Below are 12,332 nucleotides of genomic sequence, written 5' to 3'. Positions count from 1 at the left end.
CCTTTGTATTATTAACCAACTGCTTATTATAATGCTTCCTCTTCTACACTCTTCTTTGGCAATGTGGATTTAAACATTCTCTACATCTGGGCAATATTCCTCATAAACTCTTATGTTCAGTTATCTTCTTTTGACTTAGGTAATCGTCAATTGCCTTAGTATGTGTCCCGTTTGGCTTTGGCAATGATGGTTTGGGTTCCCATCTTGAGATATTGCCCCTTTGTCAGGTTGGATGTTATCACCAACTGATAGCAATCCCTCCTTCAGATGGGATCTTTGGAGTCTCTCTCTGCCAACTGCTTTGGTTTACATCACCTTGGTATATGTCAAATTCAGTACTTTGTTTCACATTAGTTCGGTATTCAATAGTGAGTCTGGATTCAGGCACGAAATAACAGTGAGCTCACTGGTGGTGTGCATCCGTGTACCTCGCTGCTCCCGGATCGCCTCGTTCAGTTCTGCGGCACGGCCGGGCAACCTCTCCTGCACAGCTTCCCGCATCTCAGAGCCCTTGTGGCTGCCCCAGCAATCCGGTCCTTGTCAGCCTCCGCTGAATGCTGGAGAAAGTCACAAACAGGTGCGCTGCAGACGAAATATCGAGCCCACACTACCCTGTATGGACCGGCATCAGCTTCTCTTGTCACTCTGGTCCTGGCATCCTGGCTCTTACACAATTTCTTATGCTGCTTCGTGAAGAGTGCAATACTCATCCACCCACTGCTACTACTACTACTGCTCTCCTGCTGCTTTGGCCGCCTTGCCTTTTTCCACCTTGATCTAATGGCCTGCACACGAGGGGAGCCTTTTATGCCTCTCAGCCATCCTCAGGTATGGGTCATTAATCCTATTGGTCTGCTCTCTGCAGCCCTCTTCTTCGTCCGAGTACTATGGGAATGCTGGCACTTGAAGTCCCTACCACAAAAGTCAGTTCTTTTAATATTTTCTCCACCAAGATCCTTTTTCTCCTTAAGCATATTCCTCAAAGGAGTATCACAGGGATAAAAAGATACATTTGGTTTTTACAGGAGGATTGCAAAATTTCCAGCTTCAGGTTGATCGTTCTTAAAGACCTCTCTGCAAGCTTTTGCTGAGACTCATGGGATTTCCTATGTCTGGGAGTGTTATAATTTTGGTATGAGCCTTTCGCACCCCTGATACATGACTGGTTACAATTATCTTCACTGACATTGTCATAATTACCTTTAGGAAATACCTGGTCTCTTTGGCAACATGCCATTACATGTACTGGCATTAATGAAATCCCCTTCCTGGAGGTAGACACATACTGCGTCTCATCCCATGAAGTCCTCCTGTTTCCCTGGGACCCTGCTCCTCCCAGGTGATCCTCCCGGCTAACACTGCCTCAGGGTCCGGATCAGGATCAGAAAGCGTCTGCCTTTCCCTGGCCACCTGAGAGGTGACTTTCGGTATGGTTTTCGTGAGGACTCCATAGGATTCATCACATTTTACCCACAGATATTTCAACTTGATTAATAGCATGCATCACCATAGAGGTCTCAATATAGGCTCCTGCACCAGAATGTCTCCCTACTGAGCGAAAGCTGCGGTACAACAGGTTTACCTCCACATCAAATACATTTCACCAGTCTGTAGTAATGCAGTATTGAGGCAGGTATAGGGAAGTGTATTTAAGTGAGCACTCTGAAGCCTTCGGGCATGTGGCACCTTTACAGAAGTATTCAAATAAATAAACAAATACATAAATAAATAGGTTATTTGGAAAGCAATTGTGAGACATCCGAACAGCCTCAAGGCCCATGGCCATCTGACCCTTACACCAATTTGCAGCCTAGAGCATGCAGTACTTCTGGAATACTACATTAACACACAGAATATAAGACAGTAGGAGGAGGGGCGCAGAAGAAACGGGACAAAGGTTAAAGAGCCCCAGGATGTAAAAGGCAAAGGACAAATGGACTGAAAGGGGAAGAAATAAATTAGAATGGGGAACAAAGGGAGAACAAAAGACCCAGAAGAGGGACTACTAGTGAAGAACAAAAGGGTTAGAAACATTAGGTTAGCAGAGAGAAAATCATTCAGTCCGACCAAAGGACTGAGGAGCTTTTAAGATGAAAACGAATTAAAGTGAATAATACAACAAGTAGTTCAAAGCATAGCTTGCAGTAGCCCTCCGCCCGGAAACATCTTTTTGATTAAAGGCACCATACAAATACTCAATAAATAAAATAAATATTGCTGAATTCAAATGTAAGAATGTGTTTTGTTCTAAAGCGACAATATGTAGTTTGGCACATGTTTTTCATCAATTATAAAGTATCATAGTAAAAATAGGTTAAACTATTTTAATATAAGTTATAAAACATTGGTCAGAAAGCAGTAGTATATCCTCTTTTTCGTCACCTTCAGTAAAATGTCCACGATCCTTTGCTGATATTCCACAGCTTGCTTGTCATTCTTAAAATCTTCAAAAGTCTGAATTTAAAAAGAAATAATAGATTGTACAAGATTATCAAAATACTTCAAAGAAAATGGCAGCCTACTTACATGCTCATTCTTCTTGGGGCAGATGTGTGTGTATATATATATATATATATATATATATATATATATATATATATATATATATATATATATATATATATATATCAACATCCAAAACAAATCTAATATGCTAGTAAAAGCAACATGATCATATAGTAAAAGACAATGTCAGGGAAAGGATGTGCATGTTTTCTGTTGACGTTTAAAACAAAGGCACTGCAATGGAAACACTTCGACGTTGGTAGTGAATATTTGGATCTTTTTATGCTTCCACTTAAAAATCACAACAGCAAGTGTGCTTCGATCAAGCCTATGTCTAATAAAATCCCAAGAAACAAAAGTTCACACCTCCATCTACACAGAAAAAATCACCTGATTACCCCCCCCCCCACCCCCAACCCACCTCTCAACACAGGTCTTGCTGCTCAGCAGCAGAAATTAACAGGTAAGGCTAGGTGCCAGCTCTGCTTTTTTAGTTACTATTAAGCCTAACTAAACAGTTATGACCCACAGCCCTGTGCTATGCACTGTATATTACATGGGCCTAACATTGGATAAGTTTCCCCTTCTAGCCAAACCTATGTACCAAAGGGAGGTAGCGAATAGAAAAAGATAGGTGGACTATAGTCTCAGCAGTTGCATAGTAGGGGAAAGTGTTTTTACTTTAACGAGATGCCAAAGCGGTAGAAAATGAATACCATCCGTTATTGCTGATAGATAGGAAGTGACACTAGCCCACCACAAACACATAGAATCACAATTAAGAACAACAGGCATGTTTTCCACCAAGAACGGAGTACCTCAGACAAAATGAATGTTACTCCTCTTCTCTGAGACATACTCAGACCACAAGGTGGAGGACACCTATATGTTGATGATAAAAGCATCCACAATTCTATGGCAAGACGGAGACGAGCATTATGCTTTACCTCTTTATTACTGCTCCTTACAGCAATTGAATTTAAACACATATTTTACTCTTTTTTTTTTAAACTTGGTAACACGGTTTGCTCAAAACAAAACTCGGGGTAACAGTTTTGAAACTGAGGTAAAAATGTCTTTAGACCTCCAAATCCCCATAATCCTCTGGGATCAGGTAGTCCTATTCAGTCCATTTCATCCAATCAGGCTTAACCCATGGGGTGTACAATTAAGGGGAAGAAGAAGATGCCGGGTACACTCCGGATGAGGAGAGCGGGATGAAGAGGAACCCCCTCAACAACCCAATATATCGGGACAGCCTCCTGAGGAGGAAAGCCTTGGAGATATGTTTGATCCGGAAGCGATAAGGCATCCAAAATATACAGACTGGGTGCCCTCACACAGAGTTGCGCTTTACATGACGCCGAACATAAGAAAACCTCTTGCTAGAGAAGTAAGATCTAAAATGAGGACAGAGTGCCCTAGACCTGAGCTGCCGGGCAAAGTTACCAACACCCCGGATCTCGACCCGAAAATGATGACCTTTGTCACTAAATTATCCATAGATTTTCGGAAAGGGGTGGACAGAGCATGGCGAGGCTGCCAGGATAAACTCTTGGACCTCTGTGGCCCGCTCTCAAAAATCATGGATTTAGCGGAGAGAGCCATAGACACGAACACACCTGTGGACCCTCGAGCGCTAGAAAATTCGGCCCAGCGGGCAGTATGCTTGCTAGGGAATGCTAATTGTGCACTTTCTTCAGAGAGGAGAAGAGGAGTACTGTTGAAAATCGACAGCAAACTCAGCGACCTCTCCTCGTACAAATCGGGAGAAGGAGTGAAAGGCATGCGGTTTGGAGACGCTTTCGCCAAAGAGGTGAACCAGTTTGTCGGGACATACTCCGCGCCCTGGAGAAAGCGCAAAGTTCAATGAGGAGGATATTCCCCACTCTGGTTTTTGCCGGGACCGGGTGACAAAGGTGTCGAGCGTCCGGTCGCTTCACCACGCACAAGAGACCCCAGGGACCAAGAGCCCAATACTGGGAGAATCGCCAGCAAGACAACTTTTTCCCAGCGAGAAGCCGTTACCCCAGAAACAGAAGGGGGAGGGGAGCCTTCAGGCAGCAGAGCACACCAGGCGGCTAATACTGTACCAGCAACCTACAAAGTAGGGGGCAGAACAATCTGCTTTTTGCAAGCATGGCGCGATTTGTCCAGCGACACCTGGGTTTTGCAAGCAGTATCAGGCATGCGCCTAGAATTTGTAGGCTCGCCCTCTCAGACTCGGGAACCAGCCCTGTTAATCACAGCGCAGAGCGAACAAGTGCAGCTCACCAGCCAGTTACGCAGTCTAGCAGACAAGGGAGCCATAGAACGGGAAGTTCAGGAGGGGCCAGGCTGCATCAGCAATATGTTCCTGGTCCACATAGGGGAAAAGGTCAGACCGGTGATACATCTGAAAGGTTTGAATGAATAGGTAGTTTACCGACATTTCAAAATGGAAGGTATTCACCTTCTGCCGTACCTACTCAGGACAGGAGATTGGCTCGCCCGCTTGGATCTCAAAGACGCCTATCTGACCATTCCAATAGCAGCGGAACATCGAAAGCATCTCTGCTTCAGATGGGACGCGGAAATATGGAGGTTCACATGCCTTCCCTTTGGCCTAGCATCCGGTCCATGGGCCTTCACCAAGCTATGCACCCAGTAGCAGCGTTCATTCGCGAAAGAGGGATAAGGATAATAATATACCTTGACGATATACTGATTTTAGGACAGAACGCCGCACTGCTACGAGACCAAGCAGCATGGGTCTGAAAATTGGTGGCCTCCCTCGGCTTTGTCATAAACTCAGACCCTTTCAAAGAAAATAATTTCTAGGCTTTGTGATGGATAGAAAGAAAGCCTCACTAGAATTACCAGCTCAGAAAGTGCGAGCGATATGGAAAGAACTAAGGTGATAGAGAAGAAAGTTATTTCGCTTCGCAATCTAGCTCGTATTGTGGGTCTCCTCGCAGCCTCGATACAGGCGATCTTCCCGGGCCCATTGCACTATAGGGGCCTTCAGAGGCTGAAAATCAGACACCTCAGAGGAGGACTGGGTTACCACCAACTCGCTACCCTAGACCAAGAAGCCATTACAGAACTTCATTGGTGGTTGTGAAATATGGAAGCCTGGAACGGCAGGGCAATCTTCGGAGACACCACAGACCTAGTAATAGAATCGGACGCCAGCAGAGCAGGCTGGGGAGCTAGCTGCAGAGATTTGGAAACTGGGGGGAAAATGGTCGCAGGAAGAGCTGCAACTTTACATAAACTGTCTGGATCTTTTAGCAGGTTCCTTTGCCGTGAGAGCATTTACCAGAGATCGAGCCAATTGTGTCCTTCTCAAGATGGACAACATTTCAGCGGTCCGATATATAAACAAGCTGGGAGGCACATCCTCCAGGATGTTAGCAGAGTTGGCAAAGGATTTTTGGCATCACTGTTTACGTCAGCAGATCTCTGTATCAGCAGAATATCCCATCACTTTTGTGGTCAGTTTGTTTCTCCTTGTGAGAGAGGGTATGCCCAGACGTAGGTCCCTTGCTCGCTGCGCCACAGGGAACCAGGCTGCACCTCACTGAGGAGGTCCAACAAGGCCGAAACATGTCTGGGGTTGCTTGGTTTTCTGTGCAGAGGGGACCTGGCCTAGCAGTTGGGGCTGGGCTGCTACCTTCGGTGGCGGATTTGCACATGGCTGGTCCCCTTTTGCAATGGCGCAGATGGGCTAAAAAAAGGTGGTGTGGAAGGTTGCCCAGAGCAATTGCCAGTGGTTTAGATTCATTCGAAACCTTCCACCCATCACTTTTGTGGTCAACTATCAGCAGAATATCCACCAGGGGCTCAGAATGTAGTAGCGGACTGGAATTCGAGATATCTGGTAGACTCCAGCGACCGGATACTACTCCCATGCATCTCCACCCGGATTCAGCGACTCTGGGGAACCCTTCAAGATAGATCTATTTGCCACTAGGCTCAATGCCCAGATGCCCAGGTTTTACAGTTGGAGGATAGATAATAAAGACCACTCACGATCCCAGTTATCAGGAAAGTTAGCCATGCTCTTAAGTCTTATTGCTTGTAGAAGAGTTTCAGAAGTGAAAGCTCTGGAAATAGATAGGAAGATCTTCTACCCAGAAGGAGTAGCATTTAATGTAGCGAATAGGACCAAATCGGATTCTACAATTATTTCATATCCTTATTTTCCAGATAATACTAAGTTGTGCGTAGCGCAATGCATTAAGGAGTATGAAGCTGCCACGGCAGGGTTGAGGCCTAGTGGGGTCACCCAGCCGTTAATTGCGAGTAGAAAGCCTTTTCATGCAGTAGCAACAGTCACCATTGCGAGATGGGTTAGAGAGGTGATACACTGGGCAGGAGTGGATTTATCTCAATTTGGCGCGCACTCAGCAAGGGGAGCAATGGCATCTAGAGCATTTGCAACAGGCGTGTCCTTGCAGGACATCATGAAATCAGCCGACTGGTCTAATGAATGTCCTTTTAAGAGTCTCCGTTTTAAGCCTGTCTCACAGATAGCTAATAGAGTGATTAATAGCTTTGAACAAGCATAATGCTCGCCTCTGTCTTGCCTTAGAATAAAGATTGTCCAGGCTTACAGCGCAGGCCAGTCTTGATTCTATTAAAGACAAGGAGGCAAGCATTATATCCCACCCTTGTGGGGCATGAACATACCTTGGAATGTATTAAGATGTATGTTAATGAAAGACCCACCCTTATGATCACGTCTCCATTCTTTCCAGGAGAAGACCAAAAGGCGACCTGAGTAGAAGTACAGATAAGAGAAATGTTAAGTTGTGGAACGACGTTCTCTTTGCCATCTGAGAGCAAAGAAGCTGGCAAAGATGGACTTTACAAGTTCTCTTCCGTTAGTTCAAGTTGACTGTTGGATTTCGAGGATTTACATTGGTTGATCGCCAAAGAAAGAGGAATTGGGATCAGCAAGGGCCCCTGTTATAGCCATGGGTTAAGCCTGATTGGATGAAATGGACTGAATAGGACTACCTGATTCCAGAGGATTATGGGGATTTGTAGTTCTAAAGACATTTTTACCTCAGTTTCAAAACTATGTTACCCCGAGTTTTGTTTTGAGCAATATGTGTTTAAATTGAATTGCTGTAAGGAGCAGTAATAAAGTAGTAAAGCATAATGCTCGCCTCCTTATCTTTAATAGAATCAAGACTGGCCTGCGCTGTAAGCCTGGAAAATCTTCATTGTTTGTTATGATTTCGTACTGACCCCTTGGGACATTTCAAACCAGATTAACTGTCTCCATAGACAAGTAGCACAGAGGGTGCGGAGCAGAGCAAACATCATACAGCCTATACCATCTGGTGCCTCTGACCCTCCACCTGTACCCTTTTTGGCTTTCATGCAAAATTCACAGAAAATACCTTGTGACTCCTGTCACCATCCCCCACTTCTTTGAAGGCTATTATCCCAACGGAAATATGTCTAATACCATGCGTTAAGATGGATTTCCAAATAAACCCTGGTGGGAAGGTTTTCAGAGGCCACTATTATGTTGAACAGGGGAGACGCTGAGAGGTTAGCCAAACCCAATCAAGGTGAGGTAGCGGAGCAGTCAAGGCTTAGTCTCAGGAAGAGTGTGAAAGTGGTCTACGGCAACAATGAGTCCACACAGAGCAACACCAGTAATTCCAGTTAGATCGATAATTATATACAAATACAAGGATTTATTAGCACTTTTTTTACATACTAAGCAGAAAAAATACCAGGCAAATATTATTATTGTTAAATAGACATATACATTCGCCCTTAGGAGAGTTAGATCAGCATTTGATTCATGATTAGTGCAACACAGGTAATTCAGATGCATAAAGATGCACACAAAACAGCTTCCTAATTCTAATACAGTCGAACCCTAAGAGGGTTTGGGGCCTTGTGCCCAGAAGTCACCAATTCCAAAGCATATACTTCCGTCAGGTAAGTTTATGCAGAGAGTAGCAGTGCCAGTAGTTATGATTATTAAAGCGTTATCAGAAGTTAGATAAAAGTTCATGTAACGTTCAGTTAACTACTGTGACAGTGCCATAGTTTCAGCCCCGTCAGGGGAGGGAGGAAGCATGACCTCGAACGGTGCCTGCATCGGGCCCCTCCCCAAACCTGTTGTGATGGTGGCACAAGAGCAGCAGCAGAGAGCAGCGGGACTAGCCGGCAGACATGGGGCAGCTCCACGTCGGTAAACCAAGGAGCGGATGGCCACCCCAGCGCTGCACCAGGCTGCTCAAACTAGCCCTGCAGAGTGACCGGCCAATCAGCCACGGAGGCCAGCAGGACGCCAGTACGGCGGAGGAGGATGTGGCTGCCTACATGGAGGAGGGAGCAGAGCCGGCTACACAAGGAACACTGCCGGAGAGCCGCAAGCTGCCGCAGCATCCAGGAGGGGAGAGCAGCTCCAGCAGCTGCTGGAGTCCATGCACCAGGAGGAACCAACCCTACACCACCAGGGATGATTTATAAACAAAGGCCTCAAGCGTGGCCATAACCCACTAGCCCACGGGGGAAATACTTACTTTATAAAGGAAGGCCAAGTTGCGGGGCTTTACATGCCAGAAACACGACAGGGCCACGGAAAAGGGGGCAGAGCTTAGAAGCCTTTAAGAAGTCTCCCCTGCCCTTCCCTCACTATCTCCAGAAAGGTACATTGATTGGTCATGGGAAGTTGGCCAATTCAGGGAGTGGTTGGGATATTTAAAGAGCAGTTTGGGAGTTGTCTGGGGTGGGTTAGTTGGGTGAGGACATGTCTGAGAGTCCAGAAGAGGAGAGCGAGGAAAGAGTGTGGAGGTTACATGACCATTCTAATCACTTATGATGCTCTCCCCAGTACAATTTTGGTCTTAATGCTAGATCAGTTTCCAACAAATCTCATTCTATCCTTGACTTATTTTTTCAGAATAATTTTCATTTTCACTGCTTAACCGAAACCTAGATTACCCCTGACAATTCTTTTATTCCAGCCTCCTTTCATACTGCTTCCACCTCGTTCTTCCACAGTCCTCGCCCATGTAGGCCTGGCGGGATGTTAGGCAGAATCCTGTGCAGTTCCCTTAGGGAACACTGCAAAAAGATGAAGACCACAGGAGTAAGCAGTAAACCCAATTGGTAGCAGTCTGCACCACCCAGATTTACCTGGTAGATGTGGCTGAGCAGTCAGACTTCTCTCAAGAAGAGTAAGGCAGTATGTAGAGTATACACAATAGGGCTAACAACACAGTAGAGCAAACAAACACTGACCAGAGCTTTGTATCAAAAGTATAGAGTTATTTATGTATAACACACTTTAGGCAATACACTAGCACTCTAAATCAAAAGCGGGTTAAAACACAGTCAGGTAAAGTATACACACCTCCCTTAATAGCTATTAGACAAGTCAGAGTTGAAACACCACTATTTGTTAAGACAGATGTGAGCGCTTAACTAAGATGTCACTCCAATAGTTTGGTTAGAGGGAGAGAAAAAGGCAGAGCATAAGAATAATACAGTCCCAACACTTTTTAAGAGTCAGAGCAAGGGAATAAAGGCAGAATATACTGTAGAGTCAAAGTTCATAGGCCAGGCCCACTTTAAATGGAGCAAAGCGAAATATGCCCAGGATCACACAGTTTAAGTTGCACTAAAAGTCTTTGCAGAGTGTTCAGAGTGTTGGTTTAGTTCAAGAAACAAAGTTAGAAGGTCTGGGGCCAACCCAGTGTAGAAAGCCAAGGATTTAAGGGTCACCTTTAGCAATCTGTAGAAAGGGAGGCCAGGTAGGACACAGTACCTTAAGAGAGAATAAAAGGGGTCCTTTTATTAGCAGTCAAAGTGGTGAAGCTTGGCTATCCGGCCGCCGGGGTGCTTGGCACGGGCGATTCGACCAAGAGACGTCTTTGGAAGGCGAAAGAGACGAACTGGTTGGTCCCACCAGCTCAGGGGGAGAAGACTCGTCCAGCAGAAGATCTTCTCTTGTTGTTGGGAAAGTGGTGAGTTTGTTGCAGCAGGGCTTCACCGGTGGTGTCGTCGTTGTAGATGGCTCAGCTTCTTCCCTCTTCGGATTCTTAGGTCCTGTGGCGACTTCTGAAGTTCCAGTCCCAAAGGCTCTGCTTTTATGCAGAAAAACCCCCATTCATCAGCCTAGCTGTCAATCACACATGCTAAGTGAGCCGGGCGGCTCACCACTGGGCCAATCAGAGAAGAGTGCGACTTGAGTTGCTACGGCAACTCAGTCCAGGGTGCCAAATCCCCCCTCCACCCCTCCTATGGAACCCAGACAGAGTAGCACCTTTTGGAGGGCTTCTGTGGAGAAGCCCGCCAAAATAGTGGAACAAAGGGCTCGACCTTGGTCAGAGTTACAGAGACAGACACAAACGCCATTTTGGAACCAAGTTCTGGCAAAAAGACCCAACTGTGGATTTAATATTAAATAAAGCAGCAGTATCTTTAACATTGCACCAAAAGTGGTGCGTTTAAAATCAATGGGAAAATCCCATAGAGAATATTCCGAAGGAATATTTTGCATGGTAACCACTGCCACCAGCCAGAAACTCGACAAGGGGGGACTGCACAGTGCCCCCTTGGAAACAGACCCAGGGGCAATCGAATTACCCCTACCAGTACTTCCACAATATGATGCTGTGTACTGGTTCTGTTCACAATTTAGGACTAGTAAAGTCAATGGTGACTTTACATGCTCTGGGAGACAGTAGTCAGTCCCAGGGTATGGAGTCTATGTTGGGGAGTCACTATGACACCCCTGTGTTACTGCACTGAGGGTGCTGTGTAACACACATACAAAAACAGATGATGCCCTATGGAGTAGAAAGAGGTTTCCCCATAGCCCATGAACACATACTAAGTCAAAAAGCACCTCAAATCATGTCTAAGAGTGGGAGGAAAAGAGTCTCACTCTTAGCAGGAGAAAAAAAACAAACCCCAAAAATCCAGCAAAGCTGCTGGGGGACTCACTAGGTTTGGGAAATTAGCCTATTGAAAGATCTCTCTCCAACACGGGACACTGGAACTCTCTATAATTCCTCTAGGACTCTTCTACCTCCTCCTTCTAGTCTCCCAATCTTTACTTCATTTGAATGTCATGTTTCTTCCTTTAAAAAAAAAAAAAAAAACTTTATTGGTGATTCAGGTCACATAACATTTTACCATACAATGTAAAGTTGAGGTACAACATCAGGCCATTGAGTTATACTGCATTCAGACAGGGCACTGTATTAGCAAAGCTGCCACCAATCCAATTAAAACCGCTCACAGCCCAAAGAGGAGAGTCATTGGTACTGTAGCCTGCCACTCACATACTTGGGAAGCATTCAGACTATGTCAACCATTAATCCCCCCATTTCATGCACCCCTCCTATAAGTCCGATTCAGGACTGTGGGCTAATGGGTAGGCTGAGAAGGGGCTCCAGATGTTCTTGGGTCTATTCTGCAGCCCACATGGGTCTGCATACTCCTTGTCAGTGTCACTTAGCCATGTTAAGTCTTTTACCCACAACTTTATCCCTGGCAGGGATGGACTAGTCCATTTCATCAACATACATCGCCAGGCGACTATCATGCTTGTCGTGAGTGGTTTCCGGTACTGTTTAGGCAGACCCGGAGCCGAGCCAAACATGCAGCACAGTAGGTCACCAGAGATAGTCTGCCCCAACATCTCTGAGATACATTTCCCCACCTCCTCCCAGAAAGGTTTCAGACTATTTCAGGCCCACAACGTGTGTAGGAAGTCAGCCGGTTCATAATTGCATCTCAGACAGCAGGCCGACCTGGTGTTATCAAACTGATGCATACGGGCCCAACGTCAGATGCACTCTGTG

At 45.7% G+C, this 12,332-nt stretch overlaps 1 protein-coding gene across 3 annotated transcripts in view; it reads right to left on the bottom strand.

Annotated features, from left to right (window-relative positions):
• VPS8 (VPS8 subunit of CORVET complex) overlaps nt 1-12,332 on the bottom strand; it is a 2,529,257-nt gene that overhangs the window by 1,194,733 nt on the left and 1,322,192 nt on the right. For all 3 annotated transcript variants that reach the window (XM_069615741.1, XM_069615740.1, XM_069615739.1), the window contains exon 27: nt 2,383-2,454. In XM_069615741.1, coding sequence (XP_069471842.1) covers nt 2,383-2,454 — 72 coding nt within the window. The remainder of the gene's footprint in view (nt 1-2,382; nt 2,455-12,332) is intronic.

The sequence above is a fragment of the Ambystoma mexicanum genome, chromosome 9, assembly GCF_040938575.1.
Source record: "Ambystoma mexicanum isolate Mex_15411 chromosome 9, UKY_AmexF1_1, whole genome shotgun sequence".
NCBI lineage: Eukaryota > Metazoa > Chordata > Amphibia > Caudata > Ambystomatidae > Ambystoma > Ambystoma mexicanum.
This window is presented reverse-complemented; position numbering and strand designations above follow the sequence as displayed.